This window comes from Pyrus communis, chromosome 2, assembly GCF_041283825.1.
Source record: "Pyrus communis isolate YQ-2024b chromosome 2, ASM4128382v1, whole genome shotgun sequence".
In the NCBI taxonomy this organism is placed as follows: Eukaryota; Viridiplantae; Streptophyta; class Magnoliopsida; order Rosales; family Rosaceae; genus Pyrus; species Pyrus communis.
Window position 1 is genome coordinate 18,697,183 of NC_142566.1, and position 19,435 is coordinate 18,716,617.

Below are 19,435 nucleotides of genomic sequence, written 5' to 3' on the forward strand. Positions count from 1 at the left end.
AACATGGATGGTCATTCCAATACATTGTGGGGTGGCCCCAACAACGACGTCCACGAATTTTATACTATACATCCATACATACATATTGAGAATTTGTTGTACATGTAGATATAAACATTGGACCAACAAGGATCTCAAAAAAGCGAGGCAGGTCGGTATTGGCTTAAGATTTATGGGAGTTAGAGATAAGGACCATGAAGCATGGTCTCTTAACGTACATGAATTTAATACAAATTAAAGTTGAATTTAGATTTGTAGGGCTTTTGAAGAGAGGTCCTCGATCGATCGCATGGCATGGACCAAACATATAGCTTGGTCAGCAAACCATATGAGAAATTACAGAGATGTCTAGGTCTTGTCTTCGATGGTAAACTGAACGTGGATGTAAGATGCCACTTTGCATGGAAGCCATTGGAGTATGCCACTGTCATGTACGTAGAATAGAAGACATGGTGAGGTCCATGCATACACTGATAAAGCACTTCTGAATCACCGATATCAACCCAGTGGACGTATCGATTTAGTGGGCAACTTTGCTTATTTGTCTTCCTCAATCCCGCATTATGTTCCCTTAAACATTGATTAGTCAAGCTATCAATTCTCTTGCCTTGTCTGTAATCTTTATTTGTTGTGAAAAGCTAGTTTTCGATATGTATACACACATTTGTACATATTAATAAATCAAATGAAAGATACATTTGCTTGATATAAAATCGATAATCTGTTTAAAATATTAGCATACGAAATAATAACGTTGTTTTGTCACTACTACTAATTAAGGCATCCCTATCTACCAACAGGGACTGATGGAGACTAGTATGGAATCAAAGCCAGCCGTTCTAAAAGTTTACCAAATATTTTGGAAATTTGGTTTATTAGATTCATGTTCTTTAAGTTTTTTAATACAACCTAAATTTTGTTTTTAATACAACAAGGTTAATTAGGAGATTAGACTAAGTCACATAAGGACACTAATAATGTAATATCAAATTCCTTATTTATAAAGTTGAATCTAAAACCTTACTTATGAGTAGAAATAAATATTACTAAACTAACCTAAAAGTTGTATGAGGTAAAATACTTGGCTTGAACTCTAAGGGTAATTAAGATCAAAGTTATTTGGTTAGTTCCTTCCGCTTGCAAATTTTTGAAGTGAACTCTTGGGGTTTGGTTCGACGTTAAACTCCGTCAGCGAGCTTTCCGTTCTCCAAGCGCTTGGGGGTACATGGTATGCCTTCTAGGGTGCCCAATTCTTTGCCTTTCTCCTTGTGCGTTTGAAGTCAAAGTTAATACTGATGGTGTGGCTCGTGGCTTTCCAGGCAATGTTGGATTTGGTGGTAATTTATGAGACTATTTGTCATTGTCTAGGGTGCTTTGCGGGATCTTTCGGTATTGTTACTGCTTTAGAGATGGAGCTTAAGGCTATTATTCATGCTGATAGAATGGCTACGAAGAAGTTGACATTCTCTTTGGATTGAGTGTGATTCTGCTTTAGTAGTGCATATTCTTTCCAATAGATCTATCAGGTGCCTTGGCGTTTATTAGTTGAATGGTCTAACTGTTGCACCATTCTCTCTTCTATGCAGATTCGAGGTTCTCATATATATCGTGAAGGTAATTAGGTGGCTGATTGTTTAGCAAATTTGGGGTAAATAATGTTTGGATTATTCATTAGTGGGATTCTTTTCCTCCGTCTGCAACTGAAGCTTTTGTTCATGATCTTCGGGGCTTTCGAACTTCCGCTTCTCTTAGGTGTTGTTTTAGTGGTTTTCTCATTCTCTAGTATTGAGTGTCCTTGTTGGTTTGAGCCTGGGTAATTCTTTTCAGCTCTATCATTTTCATTTTTTGTTATGTTTAATGGCTTTTTGATATTGTGTTAACGTTAGGTTTCTTGTCTCCCTAACTTATTGTACTTTTAATTTTATTTTAAGATGAACGTTAGCTTGGAAGTGTGGGGTTAACTGTCCCTATTTGCCTAATTCTAGATATATGGTCATTTTCTAGTTTCTAGTGGATGAACATGCATGGCATTGATGCTTGGCCCCATCTAGGGAATCCTAGAAATTCTCTTCTTTTCGTAATCTTTAAGTTTTTTAATACAGCTTTGAACTTTTTATTAGTGACAAAATTAAGATAAGTGGAAGTTAATTACATGCATGAAACACTAAAGTGTCAGTATCAATATTTACATAAAATTAACCAATCTATCAAAGTAAACAACTAGTTTTGTCTTCACTCTGCTGGCTGCTTCATCCCCCTTCATTATCATCCTCATCTTGTTTAAAATTATCTAACAACAAGTATATCTAGATGTGTCACTTAATTAATTAATTAGTTAAATGAAGATCTGTGACCGTGTGACATCACTATGATGTCGAAGATGCATGGAGAGGTGAGAGGAGAGGATGGGAGTTTTAAGATTCGATTTCAAATAACTGGGACAGAAGGAAACAAAGGGAATATTTTTGCACACCACACTTAAGTGATGTTGATGCTCATTACTTTATTTGTCACTGTTAGATATTCAAGATCTATGTGGATAGACACAAATCTTAAAATTTAAATTCATCTAATGATGATATAAATAGAGTGATGAGGATTGTCACAACTTGAAGATTGTGAGAAAATTGCACTTGAAAACTAAAGAAGATTTGCAGTGGTTCGTTGTGATTGGGATGATGATATAATATAATATCAAGGCCATTAAAAGATGGGAATGCATTCTCAGAAGAATAAAATCATTTTGTAGGGCAGTGACTGGCCTACGATTAATCTTATTTTATACACTGTTGGATTGAAGATTCAAAATAATTTATAGGTTGATCCAAGAAAGATACACCATCCCATGTGCTTCTCTTAATTATTAAGTTTAAACATATTTTATGGTTAATTTGGAACAACTAAACAGTAATTGTACCTAATTAAGGTTTCTAGGAAGAATGGGGTCATATATTTAAGCCTTGCGCGGGTGGGATTAAGGAGGAAAAAATAAATGAATGGGATTTGTGTTCATTTTCTTCGTTTTAGGTAGAAAGTGGGAAAGGCTTAAGCATATAATATTTGATAAATGAAGAAACCTGAAAGAGGTCATTGATTGTTGTCGGATCCTTTTACTTAAAGTTTGTACTAGACGATTAGGGTTCGGATTAATGAGAATATTGAAACTGAAGGTTATGTTTTCAGTAATATTTTCGATGTGTGAGGATGTTAATTTTGATATGATTCAAATAAATTTCACTTTACCAAAACTTTGGAGTTGATTGGCCAATCGATGACACAATATACTATATCGTTTTGGAAAAGGTTATTTTTCATGCTCATCAAATACAGATTTGTTAAAAAAAAAACCATCAGCGCATATGTCTAGTCTTCGAGGATGAATTTTAGACATGTATTTCGCTCGGCACATTCTTAGTTCGATTCATGGCGCTAGTGAAATCACACGACGGTGACTAAAGGAAGGCTGAAATGTCTTTGTGGATCTCCTAACCCCCAAAAGAGCGGACTACCTTGACGAAACCACCAATTGGCCCATTATTTTAAAAAAGTACAGATTTGTTCTTTCGGCTAATTAGTATTTTAAAATGAGACAAAGGGTACCCTATTCCTAATTGTATTTTTGATATTCCCCAAACCATCAGCATTAACCAAATTGCAAATCTACCTACATCAGTAGCTTAGATGCGAGTGGTGGGGATTTGAATGGAAATTACTTTCACATCAAATTATCATTCCACCACAAAGTTTAAAGGGAGTTTATGATTAGATTAGAGGCTCCCTCATGTGTCGGTAAGAATTCTTCTAGTTTTATATCACAACTTTCTCTCCTAACATCAAGTTGCTGGGAAGGTATTTAAGTAAAGGTAGGGTTTGATCGAAGATAAAAGGTAAAGTTGATGTGAATATATGGGGTCGAAAGAGATGGAATTAGCATCACTTTCACAGAGTGATGGGTACGTGCGTGTGATATGGATGGAATAAAGGGGAAAGGCAGATGGAGGTTTAACTTAAATCTGATCTCTGTGATGGCTACGCTTTAACCTAACAGAAACCCAGAACAATTCCGTGTAGCTCACGGGATGCAGGAAAAAAGATTAAAGTGCTTACAAAGGAAGACGGTGGATGCTTCTATACCATGCAACTTGAACTTTGCCTTTGTCTTCATTCATCTTTACAATCTTTCCTTTGTTCCCATTACAACATTAAAATCTCCGATGGAAATTTGATATAGAAGAAAGTTGAGGCTCTAACATACATAATACAGGAATAGTTCAACTACTTATAAGTACATGCAAAAGTTTATTATTTTTTCGATGTGGGATTTACTCTCAATATGCCCCTTCATGCACGTGTGACAAATTTTCAAGCCTAACACATGAACAACACAAATTGGGTGACGTGAAGTATGTCTGATCGTTGGTCTTCACACATGGGACAACCTTACTCTGATACCATGAAGAAAATTAGATTCACCATAAAACCTATAACAATATAAGGAGTAACCGAACTACTTATAAGCACATGCAAAGATCTCTCTTTTCTCTGATGTGGGATTACTCTCCACATCAGAGGTCCTCAATGATTTAGAAAATTACGAATTCATGCATGCTTTAATTAATAAAAGTTATGTACGAGGCGAGTTGTTTAGACATCTATGCTTTAACAAATGCGTACAGAAGCATTGTCTGATAAGGAAGTTGGTCCCGATATTTTCCTCATTTCCAAAAAAAGGTTTTTCATTTAGAAGTCTTTAACACCATTTTATTAACAAACACTTCGAACTCAATACTTTAATAAACAGTTTTGCTGACCTTTTACAAATAACCAAAAAGAGAATACGTGTAATATAACCCATCATTTTGTTAGTTACAAAAGTGTTCTTCCATGAAAGAGTTCACAAGCAGGATTGGCTTCATAAAGAAACATGATGCACCTTCGAATTCAATGCCTGCCTTTACTTGTTGAATACCAACCACCGCAATAGTTTTTGGGTAAATTTCAACGTCACTGGTAAAATTCAAGCACGAGAAGAATGCTCATCATCCATCAGGCTATTCGACAAGATCGATCGGGATCGGGAGCATAACTTCAAATTCTCTAGATTCTAATGTGATTTCTCAAAAATATTGTCTGTCGACAATATCTTGCTTCCGAAGAAACATCTCACTTTGCATAAATGTGTTGAACGGTAGTTCCATCCAGCTCTATTTTTCCCTTTTCAACACGGATATAAAAATAACAAAACCACGCATCAAATCCATGTTCAAAATTGGATTAGCACAGATATGCCTGCAATCTTGAACAAATCATGAATTAGACAATGCAAACTCAACCAAAATTTTGGCCCAAGATACCTAATTGAGCCAATTTTTTTATTTCTAGAACCGAAAAATTACAAACCCAAATCAGAACATAGTCCAACCGTTATATCCATTGCCCTCATTTTTTTTTAAACTTCAACGATCCGAACTGTTTATTTTATAAGTCTCTATTCATTGATCATCATTGCAAAAATTCAATTCAATCGCTAACCATTTTGCCTATTTAATTATCACAATAAAATTTCATTATTTCTTATAAAACAAAATATTCATCAATCTTTTTGAACTCAATTAGATGTCTTAAATATTTCCGATTTGGATAATATTTTGTAAAAATAATCTATGAAGTGCAGCTTGAAAAATAAAAAAGTGCAAATCATTGAAGTTCGATATAGTATAGGCCTCACGACTAATTCCCAGTTCAAACAATAAAAAAAGTGCAAATCATTGAGGTTCGATATAGTATAAGCCTCACGACTAATTCCCAGTTCAAACAATCTTCCTTTTAAGGACTTTCTATGTATATCAGCCTATTTATAAACATTACCAATATGTAGGCATCGTGTCAATCATTAAATTCGATAACTCCAGATTTTCAACCTAAGTTACAGGAAGAAGTGGATGTCAATTTTCAAATCTTGTCCAAGTCGAAGATAGAAACTGGATTAGTCATAAAGGCAACTTACCTCTTCTAATTCTCACAAAAAGTAGCAAAGAGAAAAAGTTCGATTCTTGACGAATCCATGTTCTACCTTCAACTCAGTACAAAATTTGGACGCTGACATCCATTTCTTCATGGAGCATACAATGAATCCAATCCAATCCAAGACACCAAACGAGATCAAACATTCGTTTCGTGCCATTATATTAAGGAAGAACTTCAAACAGGTAATGTGATTAGCCTTATAGAACAAACATAAACCACATCATCCATTTAATATATTATTTCATATACAAACAAGTTTCGGATATCATCTCACAGATGGAACCACAAACGTAGGAATCAAAGTAGTGACCAGTGCTACCTTATAGAACTACAAGTACAGAAACACTCGAGCACAAGTATAAGAAGCACCCCGATCACCTTGTTCAATATATCCATCAATATCTTGAACGGCTCCTAACCCTGTAAGGTCAGCTCTCGAAATCAATCCCCAGGAGTACAAATAGCCCAGGCAACAAAAGCAAAAGGAACACAGTGGAGTCACCTTGGCGAGCGGGAATAAGTTCGTGAACGATTACGAGTTCGGGAGGGGGAGCGAGATCGAGAATGAGACCGAGACCGAGACCGGGAACGGGAATAACGCCTTCGCGAACTCTTGCTTCTGCTCGGACTTCTACTACGTCGGTGTCTTCTGCCATTAACACATCTTCACAGTCATGGGAAAGACTATAATTACAGCATAGTGGTACGCATAAATTTTTGACCCGCCAGACAAGACTATAACATGATTTGGTTATCAGACTTATTAAATTCACATTGCAGCCAGCACCTATTATATAAAAAGAAAATTCAACTACCTTGGAGGAGAGCGGCTGTAGCTCCTACTGCGACTACGACGCCTAGATCGACTTAATCGGCTTGTTTCTGCAAGTTTTTCCAGCCTCTGGCGCTCCTGCTCTCGCTTTTTAGCTATTTCAGCAGCTGTATCTTTCTTAACTGAAGAAGCAAGTTGTCATATTATATACCACGAGTCAGGCACTGATAACAAAATTCAAAAAACGATCAGATGTTTAACGTAAGAAATGCATTAAGTTGTCGGACATACTCTGTTTGTTCAGCTGCTTACTCATAATCCTTTTAAGTCGTTCTTGAGGAGTTTCTTTCTTCTCCACTGGTTGCTGCTTCAATGGCCCAACAGAAGTACTTCCCTTAGTTAACTTAGCTATAGCCGAAGATGTGCTGTGAGTTGAGAAAAAATACACTTTAAAAAGTGACAAATATATAGTTTTAAGGATACAGAAGAACCGGGTGATAAAAGCAGAGATGAAAACAATAAGCACAATGATTAACAAAGTCTTCAATCATTAAGTTTCCTCAAAGATAAAACGTGAAAAAAAAAAAACAAAAGATCTTCTGATCCGGGCTTCGTGAGATACCTTGCTGGTGGTTTCACCACTTTAGTGCCTTTATCCTTCTCAAGGGATGCCCCAGATGCAGGATCAACATGCAGAGCCTCAAGTATGAGACCAGTTGAAGGCCTGCAGGAAAGAAGCAGCATTAGGAATAACAATTTCGGGGAACAAAATGGGCTTCAGAAATGAAGCCTCCTTCCCTCTTCCTCTTGGCAGTTAGATAACCCTAAGCCTGAACTATTCTAAACCACAATATTTTGCCTCAGGTAACAAAATGGGTGAAAAGCTGCAGCAGAGTAAAGAGTGTCCAATGAATCTTTGCAAGAATAAAAGGTCGAGTGCTCCGACCGGTTTAACATATCGGTCTGTGAGGGAGGAGATGACGGTGGAGAGAACCCTTCACGCTTAGATCCATCCTTGTCTCCAGATCCCCCGAATTCAGTAATATATTCTATTTTAGCATTTGTTTGTTTGCTTCGATGACCATCATCAGAATGTCGTCCGCGAGGATATCTCCGTGAGTATGATGGTGAATATGATCGAGATCTTGATCTGCACACGCAAATAACAAGAGGCATCAAGCAAAGTCGTTATGTGAAAAAATATAGATATGCACAGCAATGATATAAATATTGTACCTTCTTGAGCGAGGGTAAGCTTCATATGTTGGACTTCGTCTAGTTTCACTGCATACACAGAGTGTGCAATCGTATCATAAGTGTTATGGGAAGCAAAATACCACCATTTGGCAATGGGAAGACAATTAGTTTTGGAAAATAAATTTTGCATTTTTTACCGGTATGGGTCATGGTGGAGCACCCTACTTCCAGTTACACGTGCAGCTTCTCTTTCTCTCTCCCTTTCTATCTGAGAGGCCTTCCTTCTTTCCTTGCGACTCAGCTTCCTCTACAGAGTTTTTTGCAAAATCAAATAATGCATTATGACTACTAGAACAGAAAGCACATGTAACCCACAATTGTGAGAACTTACAATTGCAGGATCGCCTTTGATCACTTCTTTTTGCCTTTTCTCCTCCTCCTTAGCTTTCTTATCCATGTAAACAAGCCAACCATATCTTTTTACACCAAACTCTTTTGCTATTTTATCCATTCCTTCATCACTGCTGTCATCACTGTTGAAATCATCATCATCCTCATCTTCATCATCATCTTCATCGTTATCATCAGGGTCCGAAAACTGGGCCTCATCTTTTCCATCCCCTTCATAAGAGTACCCCACCTGCGAATAAGAGCCCTTAACAGCAGAAGGTTGTTGCACCTGAGACCTGCTACACGTGCATCAAAACACAAGATATGATGCCACAAGCAAGACTATCGTAGTATCCTTGACCTTATCACTATCGAACAAATTTATTTAATGCACTATACGAGAAGACCTGCACATGGAAATATGCAAAAGTAAAAGTCAAACCTCTTAGGAGCAAAAGGAGCGGTAAACTTGGCCTCTATCTCTTGATCCACATGTAGCAAACCCTCATCATCGGTAACTGTTAACGTAAGAAGCTTAAACCGTGAAAATCTTAAACTAAAACCCAATATCGCATTTAACATTTCAAACATCAAAGATTGATAATTTTTGTCTTCCAATGGTAACATTTTGCATTATTTTAGCCTTTATAGATACAGAAAAACAATGTATAACCTATGAACTTGAGACCGTGATATAGCTAATTAACATAAGCATGGTCAGTAATCTACAATGTAATCCACAGTTAAATGAATACACACGATAAGAAATTAAAATAAAGTACCGACATCCTCTACGATGATGCTTAATTAAATCCCGATAACGCTCAAAATTAACAAACTCTTCTAATTCCTCCTCTTCTTCGGACTTTTCTTGAGCACGCAAGTGCCGGGTATCTCGAATAAAATCGAGCAGAGCTCGGCCATCAAATCTGCATTTCACATTACCAATACACAATTCAAGCTAAAAAAACTTCACAAATTTAATATAAAATCGACAGTAAAACGAAAAAAGAATTGAAATTTATACCTATCGATCAGAACATCCTGCTTCCCATTCCAAGGAATCCTGAAAGGAATTGAATTCGAACAAAACGACGTCGTGAATATACATACAATACACATATGCAAACTGGAGCTGAAAGAAGAAGGAGAGTTGAGGGAAAGAGGCATTACAGGCCTTGCTGGTCCTCGGCGGCTTGGTAGAGGCCGTCGTCGCGGTACAAACGGCAGCGGGAGCCGACGACCTGGATCGACTGCTGGGGGTCGCCGCGGCGCTTGGCCAGGAAAACGGCACGTCGTTGAGCTCGCTTTCGAGCGGCGTCCATCATGTCGTGGACCTTCCGCTCCGACCTCCTAGCTTCGTGCCACATCTTTCCACCGGATTCGATTCGATTCGCGTCGACTGGTTCAGTTGCGAACCTGACAGGAGCCCTAACCCTTTTGGTAGTTGTTGCACTTTGCCTCCTCTGTCACCGACTTATGCCATGAGAACGATGAGCAGAATTTACAGGACTTTGGTTTTTTGGGTTTTTTCAAGCCCACATGTTTTGATATTTTGGGTCTTCGGCCCACATTTACTCGAGCCCAAGACTGTCATACTTTTGCATCTCTACTTTTGGAGAATTTGAACAAGGATTTTATGCAGGGGCGCAAGTTGGATTGCGAATTCCAATTTTTTCATGAAAAATTAGGTTTGGAATTTGAAAACTTTTGAAAAAATTGTACGGATTACCATAGTGTGGCCAACATGTTTTGTCTGATTGCAGCTCTAGTGGAACTTAGGTTACAATAATGAACGAAGGAAGACAGAAACCACTTGTATCGTAAATTCGACCAGTTGGTGGGTTAGGTAGACGTATCGCTCCATCACGCCTTCAAACCTTACAACCTCTATACAAGACAGCTAATTTGGCTCACATTATTATGTCTTGACTCATAACTATCCGACTAATAGTCCATTGTTTGGCAACTGGTCTAATCTTCCTATGCCTAATTTCCAACATCAATGATGACCCAATTTTCATAACAATCTTCGATCAACAAGGAAGAAAAATTACATGTAACGAAGTGCATATGGGGCTGAGCCATAAATTTAACTAAAAAAGGACACCTTAAAGAGTTCAAGCTCCTTTTTGGTGAGGAGGCCACCTCGGCTTCGTATTGGAGCCCTTTGATTTTATACAAGGCCCAAAAATTAATGTGTAACGTTATATATATTTTACTGATTGAAAAATGAAAATTACGGCTCGTCCCTTTTTTCCAAGACTTCTTCACGTGATGCTTTCTCTTCAGGCTTCTTCATGTGTTGTGCAGCAGCACCCTTCCCCCAAAAATTTCCTCTTTTTTCCGAGTTTTAGTGTGTTTGTTAAAAGTTTAGGGAAGAGATTGGTTACACTCATCATTAGCGTCAAGACATATCTATAATTTTGAGTTGGAAAGATTTATGTGTGACACCTAACTGACAGTTGCTACTTGTATTTACGTAGGAATTTACAGATTACACAGTAACGAGGACTGCAGGTAGAAAGGCTCGAATCTTAATGGAACGATACACAAAGCAGGAACCTTACCGACTGAGTCAACTATCGTTAGCTTTTCTTTCAATTTTCTGTTTGGGAGAAAGGGAAGAATTATTTTTCAAAAAGCAAGAAGAAAATTTTTTGAATGACATTAAAAATATATATATTATTTAATTACTTATTAAAAATAACTCTTTTAAATTTCTACTTTAAGCGCCACTTAGTACTACGGTCTATGTATTTCTTTTCACTTGTAAGTGACATGCTTTAAATTTGATTTTTGCTCAAAGCGAATTTGAATCAAATTATTATAGCTAGCTTATTGTGGTTTAACCCATTTTTTCACTAATTTCTCTTAATGTAGATAATATTAAATGTATTTAAAAAATTCCTCTTAAGAATCATTTCTTATAGGGATGGCTCTGCCTCTGCCCCAATTCGTCTCTTTTGCGACATAATATACCTATTAACAAACCAATGAGTTAGTCCTCCAAAAGCAAATAACAAGGCGCCACCCTATGTCATCAAATTTGTTACTTGGTTTTTGTCGTTAAGTACCCAGATACATGAAAAGTCACACGTTAATGATTCAAGTCAAATATTAGCTTGGGATCCCAGGACCGAATGATGGGTGCCTGCCTCCTCTTTTTTTCCGGGAAACAAACTTAAATTAAGGTATCAAAAAGCACTTCCATTGATAGCTTTTGGCTTTAGAATTTAGGTGATGCTGCACGGATCATTATAAGTAGAAACCCCACGAAGCAGAAACCAATTGATGTGTCCTTTAAACTGCTGCTTTTGCTCAAAATCTATAAACCAATATGTATTGAAATGAACTTTTTTTATTTTTCAAATGTGCTGGCTTGATTTTCCGCCGACTAGAAACTGCTGCGCTGACCAATGACTACTAATTAGAAAGTGCTTTTGGGTTAAATTTCAAAAGACATGGGACACCTGACATGATAAACGGCACTTTGCATAATTCCCATGTCACTATTTCCTCAGCTTTTAGTTTTAGGGCTTGGAAGGGTCGAGACATGGGACTCCAAAGTCATAACCATCAAACACACAGCTGCAAATTTCCAATTATAAAATATCATAATTCATACAATATTTGATGTAATGCATAACATATGACATATCATATATCATATATGGTATGTAAAAGTAGGCAGCAACTTGTAATATACTGCTATTGTAACATTTTATATTAATGGTAAAATAATTTGTAGACAAAAATTTACACATGTTTTATATTATTAATACAAAACGTTACAGTAAAAACGTACTTATATCATATACGTACTCCTAAAAATAAGAACTTTGGCATATAGCAAATCGGCATCCACCTTCTCTTCTTGGTCAAAGAATTAATGAAAGAAAATTGCATGGATTCACCCCTCTATCATATATGACATTAATTTGTCCAAACTCTCCGGAACTTATGCGACTTATTGGAAATTAAGCCGCCAGAGACCCATGCACGCAACCTCTTGCAGGTTGCTGGGTACGTGAAGTAATTGGCATGTATTATAGCTTAACAGTGATCAGTTGGTAATTTATACAGAGGTTTGCGTATTGGATTGTTTGATTAAAGAATATGTTATAATTAAGCTTTAGCAAACTCAATCGTGAAATTGTGAATTAAAATATTATGGCGTGTTCTATCTGTCAACCAACTATATATATAATACAAATTAAGCCTGCTCGTGTACTTAATTACTCTCATAATTAATTATGTATTATCACAATACCATAGTTCCTACCCAAAATAAAATAATAATTAATTGTGTACTATTTTAATTTCTTTACATGCAAACGTAGGTATAAAATAATTGAAGTTTGAGCAACCCTGGTTAGTTGTGACCCACTCCATTAACATGAAAATGAAATAAAACTAAACGGCAAGTTGAACTAATTGAAAATGAAACAAAACTAAACTGATTATCAAGTTACTTAATTAATGTCATAAATGAATGCACCAATTGAAGCATATTCCCTTCTATTACGTACCGTGTGTGTCAAGTTACGTAATTGTGCATCCAACCCTATCTCAAGCTGTTAGTGCATATCCTTTGTATTGGCATTTTCCTAACAAGTTGAGACTTGATGTTAGGATCAACTTTACTCAAGCTCTAGAAGATCAAGTCCAATCAATGGTCGTTGTTCTACGGTTTCTATGTCACAATCTCAAGTTTAGGGCGGTAATTAAGTAAGACTTAGAGATGTACATGCATTCTTAGACGGTTTGGAAGCATGAAAATGTTTTTCTGCGTGTGCAGGATTGAAGTGTCATTTCATCCTATGGTGTTTTGGAAGCTAATTTGGTCTAATTAAATTAAGCTAACTGGTCTAATTAAATTAAGCTAACTCAGTTATTTTATATAATCATATTAACGTTTCTTTTAAGGCTTATAATTTTGGCCTGGATTAATATGAGTGGCAGGTGCAGGTCCTTATTAGTTTTAGATGTAAGGCTTTGAAAAGAAAGCCCCTCAGCCTTGAAGGGTTGGTGCTACGGTTTACACATGAAACATTATCTATAGGCCAGCTTGTTGCCCAGAAAGTTGTACACAGAATAGAGAGAATCACTTATACTTTAGAGAGAAAATATTCTATGCTTGTAAACCGTTTTTGATGAGTGAGTTCATGTGCATATATCATGTTCTTAGAAGATATGTTCTGTGTTTGAGATTTTTCCAGGGTTTCATCACAATTCCATATCTTGAGATTATGTGTGGAAGATCCTGTGGAGAAGAGTCGTGAAGCGAGATTGTCATAGTGGCGAAAGACAAAGTAGCAGTTGTGCAACTCCTGGGAGTCTTGGGGTGTCCTTGTGTGCTAGGCTAAGGTTGCGTCATGGTGCTTGCATAAGTCTATTACATGAGTCTTCTAAAGTTACTTTTCTAATAGTGGATTTGTTTCATTGGTTGTGTGCCCGAGGATGTTTCTCCATATATTGATGTTTTACCTCGCAAAACCCTTGTATCCTATGATTTAGTTTATGCACTTTATTTATCTGTGTAATAAGATTGATATTTGCTTTCAGTCCTGATGTCTGATTATTATTTGCATCGCTTGTTACACTTGTTAATCAAACTTATTTTCTATTTCTACTGTATACATAATTAACGTGATTAATAATTCAAATTTATGAAAATTAGATTAAGCTTATTCACCCCTCCTCTAGGCTTTGTGTTACAACCTATTGTCTTCACAAGCTCAATCCACTTGCAGCTTTTCAACAATTTTAGCTTCACTAGTTATGAGAGCCTTTCAGTGTAATACTGTGATTACCTACTTCAATTCCAAGACAGCCAACTTTGTGTTGGTAAATCTAACATCACCCTTTTCTTTAAATACAATAATCCAATTTTGTATAAGTTTGTCATATGAGTAACTTCATTTTAAGTATTGTTAATTGATTCTTGCATACTTAATCATTTGAGGCCAACATAATTTTTTTAGTATACGATATACCTAGAATGGGCTCCATATATTTTCTCCAAACCCATAAATCCTAAACATGTAAGTGATTTTCACACTCTCGTTTTTTTTTCTGGTGCGCTTATTTTTTTAATTTATTTTGTAGATTTTTTTTTTTTTATTCATTCAATTATACGACTAAAAACAATGACATAAGTGCAAAAAGAGAAAGAAAAAAAAGAGTGCGAACCATTTCCCCTTAAAGCATAATCACACATTAATCCGTCACTTCTTCATGCATATCATATATTTACCTTAATTAAAACTAAAATACAAGGTGGTGGGTGTACCCGTTTAACCACTTTTACTCATGTGAAGCATCAAAGACGAGAAGTTTCCAAACCCTTTCCTCTCCAAACATTTTCCCCAGAACCAAACAGAAAATAAATATTACCAAAACACTCGAACAAGGATAAAAAATGAGAAGTTTCCAAAACCTAGTGAAGAAGCAACAATGGGAACAGGTCATCATGACGAGGACTAACCAAAGCAAAGTCTCTACTGGGCCACACCATCCACCTCCCCCCCCCCCCCCTATTAAACCCTCTTCCTTCATAACAAACCAAAAAACGCCAACCAAGCCATAAGCGCTCCAAAGAGCCCCCAGCGCGCGAGGTCCTCCGACCTCCGCCGCACATCCCCCCACCCACAACGCCCGGGGTGGTGGCTGCGCCCATGTCTGAACCCCACCTGCCGCCTCCTCCTCCACCGCTCTACAAGCAGCGGTCGTGGTCCCCGGACGCATACCGCGACGAGGCATGGCACCGCCGCAAGAAAATCAACGGCAGATCGAACCTCCAGCGGAGCAAAAGCGTCACTGACGAAGACCTCGACGAGTTGAAAGCCTGCATCGAGCTAGGGTTCGGGTTTGACTCGCCCGAGTCCGATAAGCGACTCGCTGACACTTTTCCCGCGTTGGGACTTTACTACGCGGTTAACAAGAATTACTGTGACTCGGTTTCTAATAAGTCTACGGCAACTCCAACGACGTCGTTTTCCCCGACGCCGTCCGAGTGCGACTCGGTGACCTCCCCCATCGGCAGCCCCCATACCATTATCGGACCAGGTATGTATATATATTTTCACGTGATTTTAAAAACAGACAGGGTTTTGTTTCTTCTTCATTTATTCATCATGTTTATGATTCAAGTTCCTTACTTTCTGTTTGTTTCTCGGGAAAATGTAATGTTGGGTGCAGGAGATACGCCGCAGACGGTGAAGACGCGGCTGAGGCAGTGGGCCCAGGTCGTTGCTTGCACGGTGAGACAGGGTTCGTGAAATCAATGTAACCAAACCAGAGTTAAAATTGTAACCAAAACATCAACGTCAAACTTCGTCAATGATTGTTGTTTATGATTCCAATTTCCCCCTACCCCACCGACTTTGCTTGCATGGATTAAAAATAAGGCCAAATGGGATTAATGGTCACAATCTTTCTAATACACTATCACAGGACCATTAATCTGATTTGGCCTAAAAATAAAAACTGGAGGGATTAAAATTTTGAAAAGTAGTTGTTTAGAGTTATGTGAACCAACTTGTACTAGGATGGATTGACTTTTTGCTTTTGGTTTTTCTTTGGCTGGAAATTTGGCAATGTTCTCATTCTATTTGTCTGCTCTCTCTCTTTTTTTTTTTTTTTTTTCCTTTTTTTCTTTTCTCATTTAGTTGAATTAATTAATCAGTCTGTCTGTCTGAATGTTTATGTCCGACACTTTGATTCTGTAATTTGAATGTAACAAATTATAATATACAATGCACTACAACATGATGTCTTCTTTTTCTTTTTGTTTGTTTGTTTTTTTAAAACAATGCATGCTTAGCTCTAGCTCGCATAGAACTTTCCAAGAATATTCCTCGTCTTAATTTTTGATACTCCGGTTTAGATGATGAATATATAAATCTTTTAACAAAAGCCGTAGAATTTTCATTACCAAGAACAACAAGTATAATAGGTATGGGTACATATTTTTCAGTAACAAATTTTTTGATTTGGAGATAATTCGCAAAAAATATAAATGAATTAAACCCCTATACGGCTACCGCAAAAGACCATTATAACCAAGAGTGTTCTAGAATAGATTTGTCACAAAAGACGATAGACGTGACAAACTTTAACACCGAGACCCTCACACAAAGCTACTGCAAAAAGCAACGCTACCAAAGATAGTCGAGGCAACACAAAACTGCTTATACCCTTCACTTTAAAGTGATTTTGAAAATGAGTCGCAACATTTTAAAATTCTCATATTGCATCAGAAGATATTGAAATTGTATCCGCTTATCTTTTTTAGTCTAATTGAATGTTTGATCCTTCAATAAATTGATGAAGCGATGAGCATGAGACTAACATATGAGCTGAAGCGATATGTAAACTACATTTGCACCATATTTATAAATAAATAAAAATGCATCAATTTAATGGATCCTCATGACCCATTTTGACCAATAAAGGTCTAAATTGATTACAATTTCAAAATTTTATAGTGTAATGTGAGAAAATTGGATCCTCATAGCCTATTTTGAAAATTGGATATTAGTCCCATAAAGCGTGGGAACACTTCGTGGTCTTTACCTGAAATGAAAAAAAAAAAAAAAAAAAAAAAAAAGCGCGTTCCATTCCTAAGGGATATAAAATATAATTAGCCCTAAAATAAATGTTAAATTACATGACACTGTTAACCACAAGGAATGTTTTGTCTTTTACTTTTGCACGGTAAACTAAGGAAACTGAACAGGAAAGAGGAGGGCGGCTAGAGTCATGCTTTTTCTTGAAGAGGAAGGCAGTGAAGCTAACTGTATAAGATTCTGTTCACATGTTATACTGTAATCTTAAGGAAAACAATTGAAAATGGCTTAAAAATTTTGAGTTTTAATGATAAGGACAAAATAAAGGGTAAAGTAAATAATATCAGGTTTGACTTTTTAGTGTAAAAATATAATTTTTCGTTAAAGTAAACAGTACCGTGAGCTTTTCGTTAAAACTCCCTTAATCTTAATCCATTAAGGTTTAAGATTACCTATTAACAAAACATTTTAGTTGGGTCGGTGATATAGTGCATGGATACTTTAGCTTGCTTATCGTGGGTGTTACAGTAATTTACTCGATAATGCTTAAATCGGCAGATTACTTTAAAAAGCCATTCAACTTCAACAATGTCAATGAATATGTGGTTTTTAGCCTATTTAATTAAAAGCATTTGTTTTTGCAATCAACTTCTCGTTTGAATTTCCTCCCGTAATTTAAATAAATTTAAGAGTAAATGATCTTATTTTTCTTTTAAATATATAAACTGAGATTGAAGTGTTAATCTCAATCGAAATGGTGTGTATGCTGCGTTGGTCTTTTGTTATGACTATTGAATTTAGGCGGTGGATTTAAATTAAAGTGAAGAAAACAGGTTGGCTCCAACAAGCACTACCAAAAACACTAAGCATATGGCCTTTATCGTTGCCAAGATTATTAAAACTTTAAAAACATGCTCATGCCTATGACTTTTTATATGATGTATGCATACTGATTTAAAGACATATTCTCCTGTAGCTGAAAATGGTACCAATTTTTTTACATGATTTTTGACACACTTTTTTGTGAGTCCACTCCGTAATATATTTTTAATGATCCGAATTGTCTATCTTTTAGAACATCATTCATAGATCATCCTTGCAAAAAATTAGATCAATCCAAAATGATTAAGACATTCATTTGTGGTGAAAAAAAAGGCTTTTTAGCCAAAGTGGTCTCTGAGATTTGCATAACTCCTCACTTTGGTCCATGACATTTAAAATAGATAGAGTTGGTCCCTGAGTTTGTCCACAATCAATCACTTTGGTCATTCGCTGAAAAATCTCCATAAAATAAGAATAAAATGATAAAAATACCCTGTCAAATCATTTTGGCCTATTGTTTATTAAATTGAGGGTAATTTTGTCATTTTGATCATTATTTAACATAATTTTTCACTCAAGGACCAAAATGATTGATAGTGGACAATCTCAGAGACCAAAATGAGGAGTTATGCAAATCTCAATGACCATTTTGGTTACAAAGCCAAAAAAAAAAAGAAAAATACGGCTCTACAAACAAACCCTAAACTCTTAATCCGTTTGTCATATGAATTCGGTTTGAGTGACTTTTGGTAGACATGATATCTGAGGGAATACCTAACAAATATATGGTTCGGATCGTTGAAATACATTACGAAGTGGGATCTACAAAAATGTGTGTCAAAAGTAGTGTAAAAAATATATATTTTGTGGCATAACTTTTGACACACGTTTTGGTATACCGAAAAATCACACGAATCCGAAACCATATGACCGTTGGATCAAAGGTTTAGGCTTTCTTTGTAGAACCGTATTCGTCCATTTTCTTCACTACAAATGAATTTCTTAATGATTTTGTATTTGTCTAATTTTTTGCATGCATGATTGATGTTCTAAAAGATAGACGGTCTAAACTGTTAAAATACATTATAAAGTGAGCTCTGTAAAAAATTATGTAAAATAGTGTCACGAATCTGCCCATATATATCCTTACATGTCTTAAATTTACTAAGTGAATGTGATATTATTTTAATCCACTACATTCCAAGTTTTGTTCCGTTAGTATTAAAAACCTCACATAAATACTACCCTACAAAAGAAAATGGCATCTAAAATTCCAAATCATTACTTGTAATTATCATGGTGGTGGTCCATTCATTAAAATTTCCAACCAATTTGCCATTGGTGTGGGCCGACCTGGGCCCAGAGTTGTGATCTGTTACAAGATGTCTGCAGACCCAATATCGAAATATGTAGTTGGTTGTCATGATTTTGCCTACTTCTCAAGTCTCTGCAACACAATGACGTTGTACACTAACACTTGGGCACAGCATCTTGATCGGTTCCTGACACGCTGTGGCGATTGCAGTGATCGTTTTGAACACATGCATTTGATTATTAGATCATATATATGATTGCCCATGGTCATCTGAGTTTCTGGCTCAGGTGACAAGAAAAGGTCTAGGGTTGGATTCTTATATTCGATGTTAATAAGTTT

The 19,435-nt window shown here is 36.5% G+C and overlaps 2 protein-coding genes across 7 annotated transcripts; one reads left to right on the forward strand and one right to left on the reverse strand.

Moving 5' to 3' along the window:
* Window positions 1-6,159: 6,159 nt before the first annotated feature.
* LOC137746825 (uncharacterized) lies at window positions 6,160-10,708 on the reverse strand. Of its 6 annotated transcripts, none has more exons than XM_088685374.1 (13): window positions 9,560-10,708; window positions 9,414-9,452; window positions 9,173-9,315; window positions 8,829-8,904; window positions 8,388-8,682; window positions 8,194-8,303; window positions 8,036-8,083; window positions 7,746-7,949; window positions 7,422-7,523; window positions 7,091-7,224; window positions 6,843-6,981; window positions 6,530-6,673; window positions 6,160-6,447 (listed from the first exon to the last, which is right to left on the reverse strand). In XM_088685374.1, the coding sequence occupies exons 1-13, from the start codon at window positions 9,754-9,756 to the stop codon at window positions 6,423-6,425; spliced, it is 1,656 nt and encodes a 551-aa protein (XP_088541500.1). In that variant the 5' UTR covers window positions 9,757-10,708; the 3' UTR covers window positions 6,160-6,422. The 6 variants fall into 6 exon arrangements, with proteins under 6 accessions (XP_088541500.1, XP_088541495.1, XP_068342940.2 ...); XM_088685369.1 differs by having other exon boundaries at window positions 6,530-6,676; XM_068486839.2 differs by having other exon boundaries at window positions 6,530-6,691.
* A 4,238-nt stretch (window positions 10,709-14,946) lies between these two features.
* LOC137747511 (uncharacterized) lies at window positions 14,947-15,753 on the forward strand. Its single transcript, XM_068487637.2, has 2 exons — window positions 14,947-15,457; window positions 15,590-15,753. The coding sequence occupies exons 1-2, from the start codon at window positions 15,067-15,069 to the stop codon at window positions 15,667-15,669; spliced, it is 471 nt and encodes a 156-aa protein (XP_068343738.2). The 5' UTR covers window positions 14,947-15,066; the 3' UTR covers window positions 15,670-15,753.
* The last annotated feature ends 3,682 nt before the right edge of the window (window positions 15,754-19,435 follow it).

Excerpts from the sequence above, each read along its gene's own strand:
- LOC137747511 (XM_068487637.2), top strand. The coding sequence starts at position 15,067 with ATGTCTGAACCCCACCTGCCGCCTCCTCCTCCACCGCTCTACAAGCAG. Across the intron at positions 15,458-15,589 it reads CCATACCATTATCGGACCAG|GAGATACGCCGCAGACGGTG; the intron begins GTATGTATATAT and ends TGTTGGGTGCAG.
- LOC137746825 (XM_068486838.2), bottom strand. The coding sequence starts at position 9,756 with ATGTGGCACGAAGCTAGGAGGTCGGAGCGGAAGGTCCACGACATGATG. Across the intron at positions 9,453-9,559 it reads GCCGAGGACCAGCAAGGCCT|GATTCCTTGGAATGGGAAGC; the intron begins GTAATGCCTCTT and ends AATTCCTTTCAG. Across the intron at positions 6,448-6,529 it reads ACTTATTCCCGCTCGCCAAG|GGTTAGGAGCCGTTCAAGAT; the intron begins GTGACTCCACTG and ends CTGACCTTACAG.